This window comes from Haliotis asinina, chromosome 9 (genome assembly GCF_037392515.1).
Source record: "Haliotis asinina isolate JCU_RB_2024 chromosome 9, JCU_Hal_asi_v2, whole genome shotgun sequence".
In the NCBI taxonomy this organism is placed as follows: Eukaryota; Metazoa; Mollusca; class Gastropoda; order Lepetellida; family Haliotidae; genus Haliotis; species Haliotis asinina.
The window spans coordinates 17,315,681-17,334,650 of record NC_090288.1 but is presented as its reverse complement, the minus strand read 5'-3'; the positions used below and the strand labels follow the sequence as shown (position 1 = coordinate 17,334,650).

At 37.1% G+C, this 18,970-nt stretch overlaps 1 protein-coding gene across 1 annotated transcript in view; it reads left to right on the top strand.

Moving 5' to 3' along the window:
- The window catches only part of LOC137297413 (prickle planar cell polarity protein 3-like), a 127,392-nt gene that overhangs the window by 93,364 nt on the left and 15,058 nt on the right, over positions 1–18,970 (top strand). The window contains exon 3 of the mRNA XM_067829419.1: positions 8,114–8,294. Within this exon, the coding sequence (XP_067685520.1) occupies positions 8,114–8,294 (181 nt within the window). The remainder of the gene's footprint in view (positions 1–8,113; positions 8,295–18,970) is intronic.

Sequence of the window (18,970 nt, the reverse complement as noted above, 5' to 3'; positions counted from 1 at the left end):
TACCAACTGTTTGTCAAGTATGAACTTACGCAACATAAATACAGCTATTGAAACAGGGAATGGTTTTGTCTGTAATTGTGAAGTAAAATCAATCAGTGTAACATATACTCAATAGCTAAAGAAATGCAAGTTTTTAAATATGAAATCTCATAAAAGTAAGTTTTCATGTCTTCAGTTTAAACTTGACAAAAGAAAAGAGTTGCATTTCTTTTGGTGTTTAGTATACTTTGAATAAAGTGTTGCACCTTTTTTTTGCTTGGAATAATCTTTGAGGCAAAAGCACATTGACTCCTCAACCAATATTTTCCCAGAAATAATTATCATCCATGTCCAATATGTCATAACACAGAATTATCCATTCTGACTACCATAGATACTCATCAGTAGTAGAGAACTAGTACATATTAACCATGTGCCCATACAAAAGGGGATTTTACCTTATGTAGTATGTATGGGATATAGCACTGATGCAAGAAATATGCCTCCACGCCACGTTATATGCCACTGACATGTTGTGTAAAACTAATCTGTTACCTCGACCATTGTAGACGATTACCTCAGCTGGTTACATGGATATATTTATGAGCTGATTACCTCGGTGCCATGTATAGTCTCCTGCCGCCAATCGGCCCCCAGATACTGTCTGTCTTCCTATCCTGGGGTCAGAAGGAGGCTTGGATGGCGTATATATGTACATAGGAATTTTTCAATTATGATCTTGGGAACTATTTTTACCTGGAACATATTTGGTTGGTTGTAAACTGGGATTGAATATACATGGCCATTTAGAAAGTGGTCAAATCCAGCATACTGAGAAAGTGTAACCTACATATAACATACGTGCTAAAGATGATCTTTGAGTGAATATGTTATACTGGGTTGCTATTTGTGTAAATCATAAACATATGTTGTCATGGGAACTAGGGTTTAACAATTACAGTGAATAATATCTAACTAAAGATTAATATGTGTATATTAGATTTATACCTCTAAAGCTTTTGAAATAAACCTTACACTTAACTTTTGACGAATCTGGTTTGGTTATAAAATTGTGAAAAGGTCTTTGTCAATTCTCAATGTAAAAGGTGGTTCAGCCTAATTTTAATGTGTATCTATCTACTAGTTGGTGCAAAACAAGGTCACATCCTCTCATTATAGACTGGCAATCTTTGCCATTGATACTTGGGAATGTAGAATAGAAGGATGGAGGCAGAAGCTGACACGATGGCCCCAATATTAGCTACACTGAGCAGCGTTGGCTGGTGTAATGTGCTACTCTAGCATCTGATTAGCAGGTAATCTGAAGAAACCAACTATGAACATGACCTAGGAGGCTCGAGCTGACATAAGATTTGGGATTAATGTGTTTGGCAGAGAATCTCGACCCTGACATACTGTATGTCATAAATTAGGCTTATTTGTGAGTAATGGTGCAAAATTAGTCGACATTTGTTCTTTTTCCTAGTTACAGGGCTGTACATCTTCATTTCTTCATTTGACGGGTCAATCGTTTGAATGTACATGCACAAATTAGCGTTCTTGTTTGTCTGGGATTTTCAAGTTCATTGTGGAGTTTGGAATGTCAAAACACCCACTACATCCTGTGATGGATGCCTTAGGAAATTAATTGAATTGATGAATTTCATGTTTTGCTGCATTAGTCAGGTTTGGGATATGAATACAAATTGTGAATAATAAAGATTTGAAATCATATCTTTTTCCAGCAAAATGAAGTTTATTTGGATTTATGACTACAAAGCATTATTTATGAATTGCACTAAATAGCCTGGTGATTTAGTTATAGGCTTCGGCAAGGCGTCTGTGAGAGCGGAATGAGAGAGTGTCATCATGTTACCTAAAACAAAGAGCTACTCTGCAGCAAATGGGAAAATTGTGCATGGCCATTCCTTTACACAGTCACTGTGGGCAATTAAAGCAGAAATTGTAACGGAATTTTTTAATGTGAAATATGAGTGCCAGGACATCGGTCAGACAGTATGAATCACCAAGGCTAGGGAAGCGATGTGTGAAACGTCTTAATTAGATTTGAGGCTAATTGTCCCAGAACAAACTCCAAAACATCAGATTAAAGCCAGAGTTTAATAAGTTGTTTGATCACTAAAGGATGGCACTCTTTGGCTGTCTCTGTGAACAGTGTCTTTGTGATGAACATTAAAAACTGTGTAATATGGTGTGATACTCTCAATATCGATGAAGCAATATTGGAATCTTTAAGTTGATTTGGATAACACTCCATCACAGCTTGCAGGAGGTTGACAAAGTACGTTCATGCATTCCTCAGTCTACAACACTAAATGGTCCCATGTTGCATCAAAACATGTTAGTCATGAAGTTTACGAGACAAGGGGTGAAAACATCTTCCGAGAGAAGTAACACTAATATTGCAACCATATCTGTAAATATTTACACATGCATGGAAGTGTAGAATTAAAGATGCTCTAATTCAAAGCCTGTCCCCATCAGCTCACCAATTTAGTTGACAATAAACCCTCCCTGTCTTCATTTCTCTCAATGTTTATTTACATGAAATGTTGAGTGATGCGCAGATGCATTAGTGCAAATGAGAACAGCAGCAGGTGCATGCATGTGCAGTAAAACTGATGTGAAAAACAAGGGAAATAAATATCTTGACCTCAAAACCTTCCATGTCTTCAGTTATCAGGCAAATCCATCATCATCTTGAGGCGAAAATGCTGTTAAACCTCATGATTCAAGATTTCAAAATTTGACTGTTTTTTATTTGCTGATAAATTTTGATTTGTTATGATTTATGTAATAAGTCTAAATGAGCCTAGATTAGGGAATACCAAAACATGCCCTTAACTTATGAAAGTGGGAGAATACTTGACATATTCTCATTTGTATTGGGGTAAAAGCGTTTTCATGTTACTCATAGGCTGTTCCAGTCGAGATCTTATTTGCCTCTTAAAGATTTCTTGGCCTCTTATTATATTGCCCATCCCCCTGTTGAACTAGAGGTAATGGTGAAGTTTTAAACATGTTTTATCAAGAATTCCCGTAACCCGAAAAATGGCAAGGAAACAATGGTGTTGTTTTTAAATGAATTTATTAATTTGAAAAGATGCTAAATATTTAGGAATTATTGTGTTGAAAAACATATGCAATGAAATTTAGAAAATTCTTAAATATTTAATTGAATTGAAATTTAGAAAAAATATTAGCAATTTGGAAACGTTGGCATAAATATTTGCAGAAGTGGCACTTTAATGCTTCTACTGCAAGGTCGTAATGCTACCCTTATGCTAGAATTTCCCAATTGCCCAATTTGTACATGAATGTTAAAGGGGAACGATTTCCATGAATAGAATGGATTTGCTCACAATGTAGACATCTCTGAATGGAACCCGCAATGAAGCTAACAGGACTATATTGGTATAACAGTAAAGTTGCCAGTGGGGAGTGGCAGCAATTGAGGACTGATAGTCAATCAAGCCAGGACTATTACAACCACTATTGATAGCTGGGAATCTGCTGAAAATAGCCACCAAAGTTACCTAGCTATGCATGGAGAAATAAAAGCAGGATACAGTCATTTTGATTTTCGAACATAAAATAGTTATAAATATTTTATTTGCTGAGATATGCTTGAGTCAGACATGCAGACATTGTCCATGGGAACAAACTAGCCTTATCTTCAAAGGTTACTGAGTTCAGACACCTCGTCTAAGTATTATGAACCTGTACTTAAAGCAGCTTCTCACTGTAATATACAACTGTTTTGATCAGTCAGAAGTGGAGAAGACTATGCACGTTTGTCATAAAACAGTGTCAAGTGTCAATAAGAAAACAAATCAATTGATAAAACATCATCTCTTAAACACACATTCAGACTGAAGTCATTCTGAAATCAAAATTTGCCAAGACCAAGATATTGGTTCAAGTACTGACACATGAATGACAGTTATGAAACCTTTTGATTGCCAGTGTCAATGGGTATGTTAATAGTGATATACAGATAGCAGTTTTAAAGGGTGACAAACCAATGGCCACAGTGATGAAGCGGCAGTGAATTTCCTCCTGGTGAAGCTATAGACTTGTCTATATAAGTTATCAGGGGCTTCCATCGCAAACATGACATGTTTAATACAAAACTCCCTGCCGTGTGCTGAGATCTGTAAACACAAGGTGGCCAGAAGTTCTCCATCCTGCTTGGTAGTGAGAGATCCCTGTGCCATGCTAAAGGAACAGAAATCTAGGGACAATCTGATCTGCTTAATTTGCCAGGCTGTGATTTGGAACTTCACCAAGAGGCATAATAAATAGTCCAGTTTTGAAGATGAGGCTTTGCAGTGCAGTTTACATTTGTGTTTTTTTTAACCTGGTGGAAGTGATCTAACAGTTAACAGCATGAGACAGAGGTTGTTTAACATTTATTGAGGCCTATCTTGAGATCCTGAAGATTTTGCATTTAACAGCTAATGGTGATGGAGAGAAAGCTACACATTACAGTGTAGTCATGGAATCATACAAAAAGATGACAAAGAATATCTGCTTCCAGAGTGAATATATATGCATTTAAATGACACATGCAGACTTTGAACATGGACAGTCTTTCAGAGGAAAATATTTTGTCATTGTTCTTCCTCAGGTCTCCCAGTCTCCACCATTACATAGCTGGATTCTGTTTTGTAGTATTATAATGTCTTGATCAGTTTTAACTCAAAAGTCAGGTTTTTGCTGATATTCAATTTTTTAAAGAATTGTCGACGTACCTGTAGCACATGGTGTTGGAGTTTGCCCTAAGTTCAGGAAGAAAGATTGCCAAGAACACATGTAGATTGGGCAGTAAATTGTCAGTAATTCCTGACCAGCGCACATGGATGTGCAGACTCTCATAAATCAGCTACAGCAGTCAGTTTCATGTTGATACATTAAGCAGTTGATTGGCAAGATTGGATAATTTGTACATGATAGATCAGCCCTAAATGCTGTTCCTGGCGCTCGGGTCCTCAGAGGCACACAAGGGCTGAGCATTTCTTTGAGGATGACTTTCACCTGAGAATGATCAATATTTCCCATTGCCAACTCACTTGTTAATTGATTTAGCATGCCAAAAAATATGCCTATTCGTATCTAAAAAACGTTGGGTTGATTAAAAAACAAAGTGAAGGTATGATGGATTTACAAAGTGTTTTCTGTCTTATCCCAACTCTCACCTGCTGAGGTCCTCGGAGGTAGATGCTGGAAGGAGAATTTGCTCATTAGGTAAATGAGAGGATAAGGATGGACACATTACCAACTCAAGGGAGAGAAAGCATTCAATGTGTCTTCAGCAGTCAGAAAGTGATCAGTGACTCAAATTGCTTGTCAAGTGCAGCCCAGCCAAATAAATGACTGGCTTACATTTGTAATCTGTTGGTGTACTTGGTGGCAAATCTGTGGTTGTTTTCTCCTGAGTTGATTGATAATGTTCCCTAGTGACATTTTTCAACAGATCCATTCAGTATTTACCATGCTTCTGGTAATAGTGAGGGAGGAATCTAGTTAAATATAGTCATTTTCTTGGCCAGCACAACAAAATCACAATTGGTATATAGGACCAGCACGAAAATGAGATTTTCTGCATTTTCCATTTTTGTAATCAAATTAATTCAGAGTATGATTTGGAAATAATATGACATAATTTATATGATCACCTTTATCCAGATTCCTTCAGGAATAAAGCAATCAAAGTCTGACATTAGGATGACATGTCTGGATTTTAGGTGCTGTTGGTGCCGTAAGGTGGTCAAATGGTCATTTATCACAGCCTAGACTGACCAATGACTATCAACAGTTGGTAAACCTGTTGCAGAAGGGCAATATCCCTAATAGCTCACCGTAATGAATATTCATAGACATGCTATACTAATTGCATCTCATCCCATAGCTCTTCCCTCAGGACAGATCCCATGTATACAACCCTCCATGCACTTGCTCCAAATTTAATTGTGACGATTAATTTGATTTGGTTCCGCTTCCAGCTCTTTTGTGGTCCATAATTCAATTTTCTCCTCTGAGATAAGATCTGTCATGAATGTCTAGTACAGTAATCTCTCAAATGTAACCAGCTTTCAGACAGGCTAAGATTTAGCAACTTTTCAGAAGAATCTGCATCATTTATTGATTAACATGTTTGTGAGTTGTTGATGAGTTTGAGAGTTTCAGGAGACAGTTTTGTACCTTTTTTCCAAACACTGATAAGAACGATCAGCCATGAACATCTATCATGATACACATGCAGCTGACAGAGATGTCTTCAATCAGAGCTGTTGCCAGCTGACATTCAAATTTTGAAAAGAAAATTCATGCCATGCAAGTTTAAAGATATTATGATAATATTCTTCTGGATTTATGAATTTAGAGATGGGAAATAAGTTATTTGGATAGAGGCAGTGATGGTACCTTTACTTGCCTTGTTTCACAAGCTTACAGATCATCGCAACATCAACATTCAGAATAGTTGTCAGGAGAGATGACAAAATCAGGCTTATGTCAGGATTCTGTGAATATCCTAAGAAATTCTGCATTACAAGTTGCACAATATCCCTAAACACACACACTTACAAAGGAACAGGCACACACAGACTTTCCCACACACAATAAGAGAGAGAACTGTGTGAGACTCCTGTAGTTAGCTCCTATGTTTTCACGCCTCTTTAACACATCCGATTTTGCAGCCCAAAGATGTATTGACGTGTTTTCAGTGGTTACAATCATTGCGTCTGCTTAAGCTAAGCCTGTGCTTACACAAGCCAATAATCGGATTATCATGGAATTGTCTATTTGATTGAGAACCAATACTTTGTTAACACAACCCCTGACTTTTTGTGTGGGCTGGATGTGTAAATTCCCTGTTCTTGCTAACATTGTTGCGACTATAGGTTGTAATTAGGCCCTGTCTTGAATATATAAGGAACAGTAGGTTTTCGTGCTGAGGTAATACCCGGTATCTGGTCTTGGAAGTTATCGATTCACCGAGTATTCTCATCAAACAAGTGGTACGTAATTGCTGGAATTCAGACTTGGCTAGAGAGAGGTGGAGGCTGGAGTGAAGTGTATTGACATTCTTCCAAGTGATGTTTGTTTGTGAATGTGGAAACAAATGACCATCTCAGTAAAGATGTTGACTTGCTGTTTTGTTGGTTTTTAAAACTGCAAAATAAAAAAATACAAGAAACTGTAACAGATGTTATAGTTAACAGCTGTTATGATTTGTTGTAGGGCACAAAATATTTATTCCGAGAACGGATGACTATTTTGAATAAAATCCTTGAGATTCCATCACGTGGCAAGTCTATTTAGAAAGTGTTAGGACCGTCGGTTGACTAAATGCTATTTACGGCAATCTTGGGTTTAGCAGGCAGAGTGGACTAAGCTCGTTTGTGAATGTTGACATTTGAGCGTGTTCTCATGAACTTTTCTCAGCGAGGAGGGAGGTTTAATCCCACTGCAGCCTCTAATTGCCAACAGAATGTATTAATATTTCACTATCATTCATAGTTTTAAGTTCCATAGCTCATTTGGGTGCACTTTCACTGCTTCTGGCTTTCGCGATTTGGGAAGCGGACCCAGTGATGGGCAGACTGACCTTCATTCCACTGATTGATTTCTGTAAAGTCGTCAATAGTTTCTTCATTAAGGTGCTATTCAATAGTCTCACTGCTGCTCACAAAAACTGGCCACTGCAGTTACATCCTTTAATAGCTCAGATTGCATGTTCATTCGGATTGTAGTTTTTGCGTTTGGCTGAATTTTCTTCACATAATTATGGCTCTGCCTTTTTGTGTAGGAACTGAATGATGAATTAAGACTGAGGGAGTCTGTTCAAGAAGCAGTCGCAATGTCGGAAAGGTCGCCAAGGACATATTTAATGTCAAATAATTAGAGTAAGAGGTGATACCAGATTCTCGCTAGTGTAATGAACCTTGAGGATTGCCACAATTTTATGGAATATGACTTTTTTGATGTTTCATAATGCCCAGACGTTCCTTTTTCTGTGTGCTGTACCAGAAATCAGCTTGAGTTGCTGTGATATATATATTCTTTCATCAGTTGAAATGTCATTCTCATGATGATTTGTTTCTTCCAGAAAAATATGCAGACACTGCAAATGTCCTCCCGAAGCACATGACATGGCAACTGGTGGCGAGCAGGAGCGTACCCTCAACCGACTCATCCACGACGTCAAGAGGAACTCAACCAGCGATGATGACAGTGGCTGTCCACTTGAAGAATATGCCTGGGTACCAACTGGGCTTAAACCTGAACAGGTAGGTTGTCTCCCTTACTTTACACTAACAACATTGGCTTAAAACAACACAGAAAACAAAGGTAAACAGATCACTCAAGCAGCCATGGCCGCGAAAAGTGAAAACCCAACACAGAGCTCTTGAAGGGGACATAACTCACAAGCTGTGTCCTGTTTGAAATAATTATCTGTATGAGAAGGTATCCAAGTTTTAGCAAACACGTTACTGTCATCAATCATCTCGTTGATCACAATGCAAATAAAACTTGTTTAGACACTCAATTTCAGTTGCGAAAAAAATTTTGAGCAATGTTCATTATCAATAAAATCAGCCCCTCATCACCAGTTTTGACCAAAGTACTTAATTCTAGGGCTTTCCCAATTTTACAAGGCTATTTAGCTTTAGACATTAAGTCATATCTCAAAGGAAAGGTTTATTTGAAAAGTCAACAGTCTTTATTCACACAAAAATCACTAAAATCAATCTGTAATAGATTTTTCCTGATACAGTTAAAATGCTTCTTCAAATTTGCAACTATTAAGAGCCTTGGGATTCAACACAGGATTGGGTCACAACAGTCTTTGATATGACAACCATCTTCAAAACAAATGATGCAATCGTAAAGACGGATATCCTCCCCAAGACCTTGTCTCAACATGATGTTAGCATTCTGCAAGAGGCCATGCCTGATATCTTTGATGCCATGGGATGCTCAAAATCGGGTCAATATTTTCAATCAGAGTTTTAGATTTCCAATCTTTGATCTTTGTCCTCGTTAATTTGCCAGACTGTATGAAAAATGACCAAATTCAATGAAATAATTTTTTGCTGGACTGAATATGATTGTTCTGTTTCTGTCCTCTCGGGGAGACCTTGATTTCGATAGTATGGACAGGAAAAGACTTGATATTGGTCATTTTATCTTTGAAATCTTCACAAAATCCTAACAAAGTGCACTTTCGGACCTCCCTTGTCAAAAGGTTCACTGGCCCAAATGGGTATTTCATGAATAAATTTCCTGCTTTTTTAAATGCCATGCGTAGATTAATTAGAATTTGTTTCCAGTACAGACCTTGGACCATAGAGGAAAGCTTTCACTGTTGTGTTGTCATTGTCCCATTGATGATTTCAAGATGAGGTTACAATTGTTGGGTCTTTAACAGATTGAGTGTCTGAATTTCTGCTGCCGTTTTCATTCTGTATTCTTTCATTCTGAAAACATTTTATCCATTTTGCCAATACATTTTGATGATATTTTTTAAAATCCAGGTTTGAATCCCGTATTGGTAGTAGTTGACCATCATAGACAAAAACTTGGGGCACCATGTAAAACCAAGTAATCTAGGTCATTAATGCCCTGGTTGATGTGAGCACTTAGCATGGTGAATCCCATCGCCAATCCTTGTCAGAACAACATGGGGTTATTGTGGATTCTCTCTGAAACCAGGAAGATGTTATGGACAGGTTGACCTGAAACTGTTGAGGGACTCTCCAATGTGCCATGAGAGCGCTCAGTGGATAACAAGGCAAATATTGATGAGCTCTTAAGCCTGTGACTAGCAAACTTTGTATCAATTGTTGGGGAATTTGTTGTAATTTGTAGGGATTGTTAAACATCACATGCATACCCAACACAATTGCTTAAAGTCTGGGTTTAGTGCTCACAACTGATTATAGATCATACTTCTAAATGTGTTTGCATTGTGCATAAACACAGGTTAGGGAGATTTACGAGTAGGATAAATTGGATCAAAGTTATGTATGTGCCGTGCATGGAAATTGATTTGACCATATTGCTATGAACCATTGTTAAGTAAGAATTCATGTTACAGTTTACGTGTTTCATGGCAGTTTGTGTTTCAAATTTTTGTGCAAGAATGTTATTTGGAATTTTAGAGGATATGATTTTTATTTTCTGTAATACTAAGCTCCATAAGCAGTTATCATATTTGGTTGGTAACAATATTGTTTACTTTTTGACAGGTGTAATGATTTTTGCTGAAACGATTCAATAATTATTCTGATTTGGGGAATGATTCATTTCTCCAGTGGCAATTCTTTATGTGATTCACAACAGTGTTTAACATGACAACAGATAATTCTGATGTAATTAACATACTAACAATACATTTTTCATGCCAGTGGTCTTTTATTGTGAAAAATCTGACAATTAAGTGCAAATCGTGTTTGCATTAGAACCATATTTCTTTAAAATCTGTGACAAGACCGTATGGTTTGGCAAGATTTCGAAATTGCTTGGTCAATAGAAGGCACAGGTAATTGAGAAGTGGCACTTCCTCCATGACAGAAACTCAGCAATTGTCCCAGTTTGAATTCAAGTGAATTGATGACCCAATTATTCTCAAAATTCCTGCTTCGAATAACTTGTTTAAGATTAGTCATGGTTTTATTGAAGACCAAAGGAATTTTGGACTGAAGAACTCAAGTTGAATTCATCAAATGCTTCAACATTAGGGGAAAGTTACAGACATGATACAGCCAATTATGCTGCACTTCTTACAGCCTAATTTTCCAAAATTGAGTTACACCACATTGTGTTTAATGTTTTAATGTGATACAAAAACATCTAAGATTACATCATGATAGTGGAGATGAAAGTTAGTCTAATTTGGTTAGAAATAAAGTTCCAAGTAATGAGAAAATAAACTTCTGTTAACCAGGGACGTAATTATATTATGATGTAAAATTACAATATCAGAAATTTTCAAAAACATGAGTTGGTTGATTAGGGAAAACTGTAAAGATAGCATGGTCAAGTAGATGAAGGTAATTATTCTGATCTGATCATAAAATAGTTTCCCTTGATACACAGGTCAGTAGGGTAGCCTTGTGGTTAAAGCGTTTTGTCATCACACCGAGGATCCTGGTTTGATTCCCCTCAAGGGTGGAATATGTGAAGCCCATTTCTGGTGTCCCCAACAGTGATATTGCTGGAATAGTGATCTTAATGCAGCATAAGGCATTACTCACTCATATGATTAGAATTAATGGATATTTGTGTGTGAAATTATTTATTTTGAAGGAAACAATATGTGTTGAGACGACATTACCATGGTGTTCATTGAACAGAACAGTCCTATGGTTTGACTGGTGTTGCCTATATTACATCAGTGTTTTGTGTTATAGAGCCTTCCAAGCCTTAGATATATGCCAGTTCTGTTCCACAGAACAAAGCCTTAAACAAAACTGGCCTGGTATTTTTCTTACCTAAATACAAGAAGAAAAGCTATTTGTTTGAAATGGTATTGTGTCTGTTGAATCAGTGTAACAGATCCTTGAAAGCGCCCGACATTGTCAGATCTGTGACACAGAGCCAGGGAAAAATAATAGTGTTGTGACAAACTAGATATTTTCCTGACATGATTTCTATTAGATTTGGATAGATTTGGATAGTGTTTCTTGTCTCACTCCATTCCCTTTGGATTTATTTGAATGTATATTACTGCAAACATGATTATAACATGCATAATTTAAATGCTGAGGTTTGAAATACATGTTTTTAGCATATTAAGTCCATTTCATGCCTTCAGTGAAACTCAACCCAAAAGTTTCTTTTCTTCAGGTTTTAATTTCGGGAAGTTTGACAAGTGTTAGAAGCTGTTGCGTGTGTTATCCATGCATCAAAGCCTCTCAAAGACAAAAGCGTGCCATTTAATTATGGTGTAATATATAAAATTTTACACCCATGATTTGCTTATTGCAAGATATCAAAAGATTGGCAGTTGGTTTATCTGACACTAAATGCATTGAGAATTTGTTTTGGGGAGTAGCTTAGCTTTGAAGTGAAAACTTCTTAAAATTTAAAAAGTAGTCTGTAGAAGCATTTTCCTTGTTAAAAGAATGCTATGACACTGATTGATATAGCGCCCAGACAAAGGGGAGGTAACCATGTTAGCTCCAACTCTTGAGACAACAAAATTCAATTTGGGGAGACTTTGACTGATCATGGGATGGGTTTTTGTCCATGTTTTGTACTGTAGTCCTGGTTTGTGATTGAAATGTTGTGATTATACAATGTTGGTGCTATCCTGAAAATCAGCTTTTGATTCTTACACAAGTTCCTCTAAAATTGTAGGAAAATGTACACATTAACTGACTTTAATTCAGTTTTGAATCTGGTTAAGCTGTTTTCAAGATCACGTTCTTCTTGCAAAGCAGTAATATTTTCCTTTATGTTCAACTGATGTTTTTCAAGTATGAATCAATTTGTAATTTACAGTGAGTCTCATTCAAGTAGTCTTTGGTTTCCTTTGGAAAGATATTTCAAGTACTGTCTTAAATAAGAAAAGCCAGGATGTATCAATATTTGTTCAGCTTAATTTTTGCCAATACAGTAATTAAGAGTAGTTCTACCATCTGTTCAGACCTCTTCAAGGGAGGTTATTCATGCGACACAAATCTCAGGGTTTGATGCATTACACCGCCTAAGTGACATGTTGACATTAGGAGTGGTGTCTGTTACATTGCTTGCAGTCTTAAGAGCAGGTAATTGATCGTTACCTTTCGTTATCACCTGGAAGTTCTCAGGTGGGTTATTGTCTCACCTGCTCAGGTAAATCAAAGCTTGTTAAGGAAATCAGATTTATTTGATTATTTTTTGCATGCGACTTTTATTGTAGCGTGCATGGATTATTTACACATTGATTGGAATTTTATTCTTGGCATATCTCATGCATGTTTACTCATATTGTTAACATACTAAAAACATTGTAGCAGGTTAATTAAGCAAACACGAAATGTACCGTGAGTTGTATTAACATCCTTTGTGGTGCAATATTTGCAGTGATTACGTTTGAGAGAAATAATTCACAAAAAGAGATTTAGGGAAAAAAATTATTTGTAGAATGAGTAATTTGTGCTAAAATCCCAAGTGTTACATCAATCTTGATTACAACATAAACAATGCTGGTGTAAGTGACACAATTTGCCATTTGTACCATGTAATTTTGATGAGTAATCGCACAGCTAGACAGAAGGTGTAAATAAAAGCCTCCATACCTAATTTAGAGGTCAGCCTACTTGAAGTGATTCCAATTTATTCTAATGTCCATACATTACACTTAATTGGCTTGCTTTTGAAGTCCGGCAGTGTCGGTTAAAACAATAGCCATAGCTGGCTGGTCCATTTAAGCACATCATAATACATCACACTAATTTGTCTGAGGAACAGTCGCCTGATAGGCTGATTTCTTTTTAAGTAGATTTATTTCAGCAGCATGCCTAAACATTGCAGAACAACAATAGGTCTCTAAATATGCTCTTGTACAGCTTGTTTGAACATTTTGCTGTGTTCCAGCTTGTCGAACGCTTTCATGTGACAGGGGGCATTCTTCAAGTGTGCAGCAAAGCTTTATTTTGAAGTGGAAATCTTTTCCTGGAATATGGTGAAAATGATTCTGTCTTTCAGTAATACTTCAAGCTGTATTAGAGGAATAAATTCCTGCCAGCCTATGAATGGGTTTGAATTGTTTGCGATGGTTCTTAATGAAATTACTTTGAAAAATGTATGTGAAAGGGTTTTTACGAAAAAAGTGTCATGACAGAATGTGTCAATATCATTAATTTTAACTTCTGGGAAACATTGAAGAAACACAGTGGGTGAGAGGTGACTTTATTTGGTCTTTAATTTGTGGTCGTCCTGCATGGCTATGTTGACCTGTGGGAGTTGAGCTTGGGGGAACAGTCTAGCATTGAATCATGAACCCATGTGGTTGGGGTACAAGAGCAAAAGAATGTACCCAGTCCAGGAATGAATGTGTTAGTATTTCATTGCAGTTAATTGCAGTTCATTGTCCCTAGTTACTTCCCTTAGTTGTAGAGCGTTCCACTGATTATTGGAATGAATCCCACGAAACATCCTGATAATGACCCAACCCTGGTAGAGGTACAGGGCTTCGCTTGCTTCCCCAAATAGGTATAATGTGTGAATCACATTTCTGGTATCCCATGCTATGATACTGGATGCTGGGTAAAACCTACCTCACATTCCTGCCCATCTCCCATGTTTATGCTGACACTCCATTATATGACTGGAATATTCAAACTAATTCAGTCAGTATGAATATTAAACATCACAGAAAGAAAAAATATCATTGGAAATGGAATAATATGTTAATAGTATTCTTAAGTTTCATGTTGTATTGCGACTTGCTCAGAACATTTACATCTTGGCCAACATCATCGTCATCACCATCATCATATGTCCTCTGTATGACAGCAGATATACAGCATGTATAAATCTTCAAGGCAGAACCCAAGCAGCAAGAAAATACAGTTATGGATCTGACAAGAACTATCCTGATGGATGCTTGTTTTTCCAGTTTAGCAGTAGAAGAGCAGGTCTGAATCAATGTGTATTACAGGTCTTTGTCGGGAAGCAGTGTTGTGTGGTGAAATCTAATGCTGACATGGAATTTGACCGCTGGGCAAACTGCTCATCTAGGACCCCTCGCCTGTCAAAAGCAACAATCTTCAAGACATTGGTGATTAAGATTTGACATCTTGCATAACACTCACCTAAAAACTAGCTCTGTTACTTGCATTTCATCTTGCAGGCTTCAGTTGACAAATTCAACATCTCGCAACACACATTTGGGACTTTTTCACTCGTCAACAAGTTCTGCTGGATTTTATCCATATCATCAATATTTTCTATTAGGATTCTTTTGACTCTGACATTTGAATATTTTTGCAAATTTACTTCATTCATAGGGATGATCATCCCTCAAGTCATAGATATACTTACATTACCATCTGCAAATGGAAAATCTGAGTAATTATCCTGAAGGTGTTGGGGTTTTGTGAGAAGAAGGGAAATGTATTTGGTTTAGGTGTGACAACTGTCTGGGTCAAACTGCTTAATGTGGTTATGTTGTCCTGACCATATGCCTGGAGTTGACCAATATACTTACAGCTTCATTGAAACTCCTGTGTGAAATGAGTATGACACCTTCTGCTGGACCATCACTTGAGGCAGATCCTGGGTCAGTCAGGGTTAACACCTTCATGGTACTAGCTGGAAGATCTGTGTACTCAGAAGCCTTCACATCCCCACACTTGCTTCTTGGTACTATCTGTGTATCTGCTGATCAAGCTTGGCAGCATTTCAACTGATTTGTTTCAAATTGAAGGATGCCCTTATTTTTTGGACAGATGATTTGATATGGCACAGTCCTCTAGTCAATCCTGTACTTAAGGTCATTATTTGTAGGGTTCACATGGCAAAGGTTTTGTTGAAACCTGTGCACACAATAAACTTTCAGTTTGAGTGTAATTTGCCCATTTTCTTTCCTTGAATGACCAAAGTATTTCTCAGTCCTGGATTGTAGGGGAAACAGATCCAGGCTATTATGGGGACCAGGTGCTAACAGTGGTATAAATAAGACTATGGTGACCACTTGAGACAGCTCTGTGGAGGTCATGCTGATGTTCATATTATTGACTACCTGTTAAGCAAAACCCTGTACTGAATGTTCCTCAGGGCAGAGGATCTATTCTACGTGACAAAAGGCAGTTACCGCAGTATCAAAATGGACTTGAAAGAGGCTTCAGATGGAATGGATTGTCTCTGCACACATCTAATACTCATTAGATTAAAATGTTTGAAAAGGGAGAAATGTAGAACATTCACAACTCAATCCTTTGTATGGTGAGATTGACATTCAATATTCAGCATGGAAGGACAGAACCCTCAGCAAATATGTTACTGTCTGGATTAGAAGAATCAGATTCATTGCATCTTGTAACTATGTGGGCTGGTGTCTGGGAGGGAGTATAATTCAATCATATGAGTAGGGCGTACCAAGGCAGTCCTGGCTGTTTCACTACCTAACCAGGTTAGCTGGACAGTAGTGTTGGTCAGGCACTGATATAACCTAATAATGACCACAGAAGATGATCCTGGCAGCATCTGACCAGCAATGATGAACCATTGCATGACCATGAAATCAAACAGAGTGCATTGTATCAGATGAAAGGTTAACACTGGCTGTTATTCCCTGAAAAACTCCACTTCTGACCATTTCCATCATGATCTAGTCACTTCAAGCAAATTTTCCATTGCTACCATCAATATCCATGTTTGTACACAGCATTGGTACTGAATCCTGAAGTTTCAAACAAATGTGGCCAAAACAAATGGTTATAATGGGAATGTAATGTAAGGGAAAACTTCAATTTCTACATGATATTTTCATTCAGATTATATCTTCCTTCGCAGGCTTTACCTAAATGTAAATGCATTACTAATAAATATGTATGTCTGTCTGAAGTGTTGAAGTAATTGAATCTCTTGAGCACTTTATTCATGGAGAAGTAGAATAATTCAAAGGGTCAGACAGTGGTATGTCTTTGTTTTTCCTAAATGTCTTTTACATTTATAAATTATACAAATGCATAAAGTGTTTCCATATCTGAGACCCATGAGAATGATCCTATCCACACTGTCCTGACATATTCAACACCTGGAAGAGGCCCAGGGTCAGAAACTGAAAATTGTTATCAAAATAAGATGACATTGTCTCTGACTATATGACCTTCACCTGGATGCAGCAGATTTGACCATTACGTCTGAACAAGTCTGAATAAATATGTCTGGCACGACGCAGATCATGGGATTAAATAATGCTGTTAGTTGAAGAAATATGTGACGGTTTGGACAGGTTTATCAGTATACTGTGTCATCAGAAGGCATGTTCCTTGGTAGTAATTTTCAATTTTTTAACCCTCATGAATTCCCAAGACATTCCACAGCACTTTGCATGTTGATTGACCATTTTAATTTGAAATTCAAAATACTTCTTGGGGAAAGATTTTAATCTTGGACATCTTTATTACATTAGTTAAACCCCCAAAGAAAGTTTAGATTTCACTTAAAATGTTAATATGATAATTATTGAAATTTTCAAATAGGTGTTTTTGAGCAGGCCTTATTTATGATAACAACACTCGGCTTTGTGAGTCATGGGAATTTTTTAAAAGCTGAAAGGACAAGTAAAGCAACTTGATGCTTGTTGAATTGCTATAGAAAGGAAGTAAACTGTACCCATATATCAATCTTAAGGTAATTGGAGTCAGAATACAAGACACAAAGCAACTCTGACTAAATGTCAGTAGATGATATTCCAGTTTTCGGAAACAAGGGAAGGCTTGATTTCATGCTCTATGAATAATTTTCTTCATGTTGTATTTTCTTAACTGGAGGCTTCTTATTCCATGTCAAAGTTTATTACACATCCCAAGCTTCTTTGTGGGGCTTGTGGGTAAATATTGCTCTCGGGGACGAACCTTGAGTGCCAATTTGGCCCATTCACTGCTGCTGAATGAAGCACAGGAAAACAAATATGATTTTTGAAAGATTGACATCCGTGAATGTTCTTCTGGTAAGGCTCGTGCCAGTTCCCATATTGATTGGTTAAATATCAAATGGTGTTGGGCACTTGAAGCGAAAGATACATTATGACATCCTTTCCACATCATAGTAACTGCCTCAGAGGGAAATGAAGGCTCCGTTTTGCTCCATCGCTCGTAACTTAGTTTACTGTTGAGTTAAGTGTGAGCTTGCTGTCGGTCTGTTGATTGTAAGTTGGTTTAAAGCTGGTTGGTCTTCAAGTTTACCACGCACTGCTAACTTGGAGCAAACTTTATACAAGATGGGGATTGAATGAGTGGAGATTCTCAGGACCGGGCCTTTTGGATCAATAATTGTCAGTTTGAATGTTTTAATTTAGATGATCTCACCAAACAAATATTTACAAGGGAATTCTCCTTAAATGAATCTAAAATGTCAAAAGTATTATAAATGATGGATGTTATGAATTAAAATAATGAAAATTGTAAGTTTATATAGTTTTCCAGCGATAGAATTGAAGATGATTTGAGAAAGCAACAGCTTCTGTCTTCAGTAATCATCAGTTTTAGTCGGCTCACATTTCCTTCATAAACAATACCAAGATCTTATCAGAATTAAACAAGATGTTCCATATTTAGTAATTTGACAAGACTAAGCATCCATTTATAACATTTTTGGGGTCACATTGTTAACCAGTGAGGTTATTGAATCATTTTCAGTGCAGAACTTACGTCTCAGTCCGTGTCAGTCATGGAGACAGGGAACCTGGAGTCTCACATTATTGGGTCTTCTGTTCAATAGTATTCATAGACTTCCAACACAAAATAGAGACAAAGTAGAGATTGATTCTTTGAAATACACCAGTTAATCTTGTGTGCTGCCTCAAATTAACATGCCTTTTACAGGAAAAGGATGTTTTGATGACCAGATTCCCAGCCACTTTTCCAAGACCTGTTGCTTCAGATGCTACTTCCAATACATAGCTGCTTACAAACAGATTAGACAGGAAAAAAATTATATTCAGTTTTACCAGATGCTGTATAATAATTCATTGTGTTCAACACATGTTATTTGCCATGTCATGTAGAAGCATAAGTTTTCTGGGGGAAAATGTTTTATCTGGCATGGTTTACGAAGTTGAGGTTGTTCGCTTTATCCAATATTCTATTCAGCTATTGCGATAACCATGTCTCGTGGAAGATGTCATGTTCATTTATTAAACATTAAAGGATTTCCAAGCTTGATAACAGTACCCTCGGTTGTTTACATGTCCACGAATCCTTTTAAGTTGTTTCTAGACTGATACCTTTTCTGCAAACAATCTAAT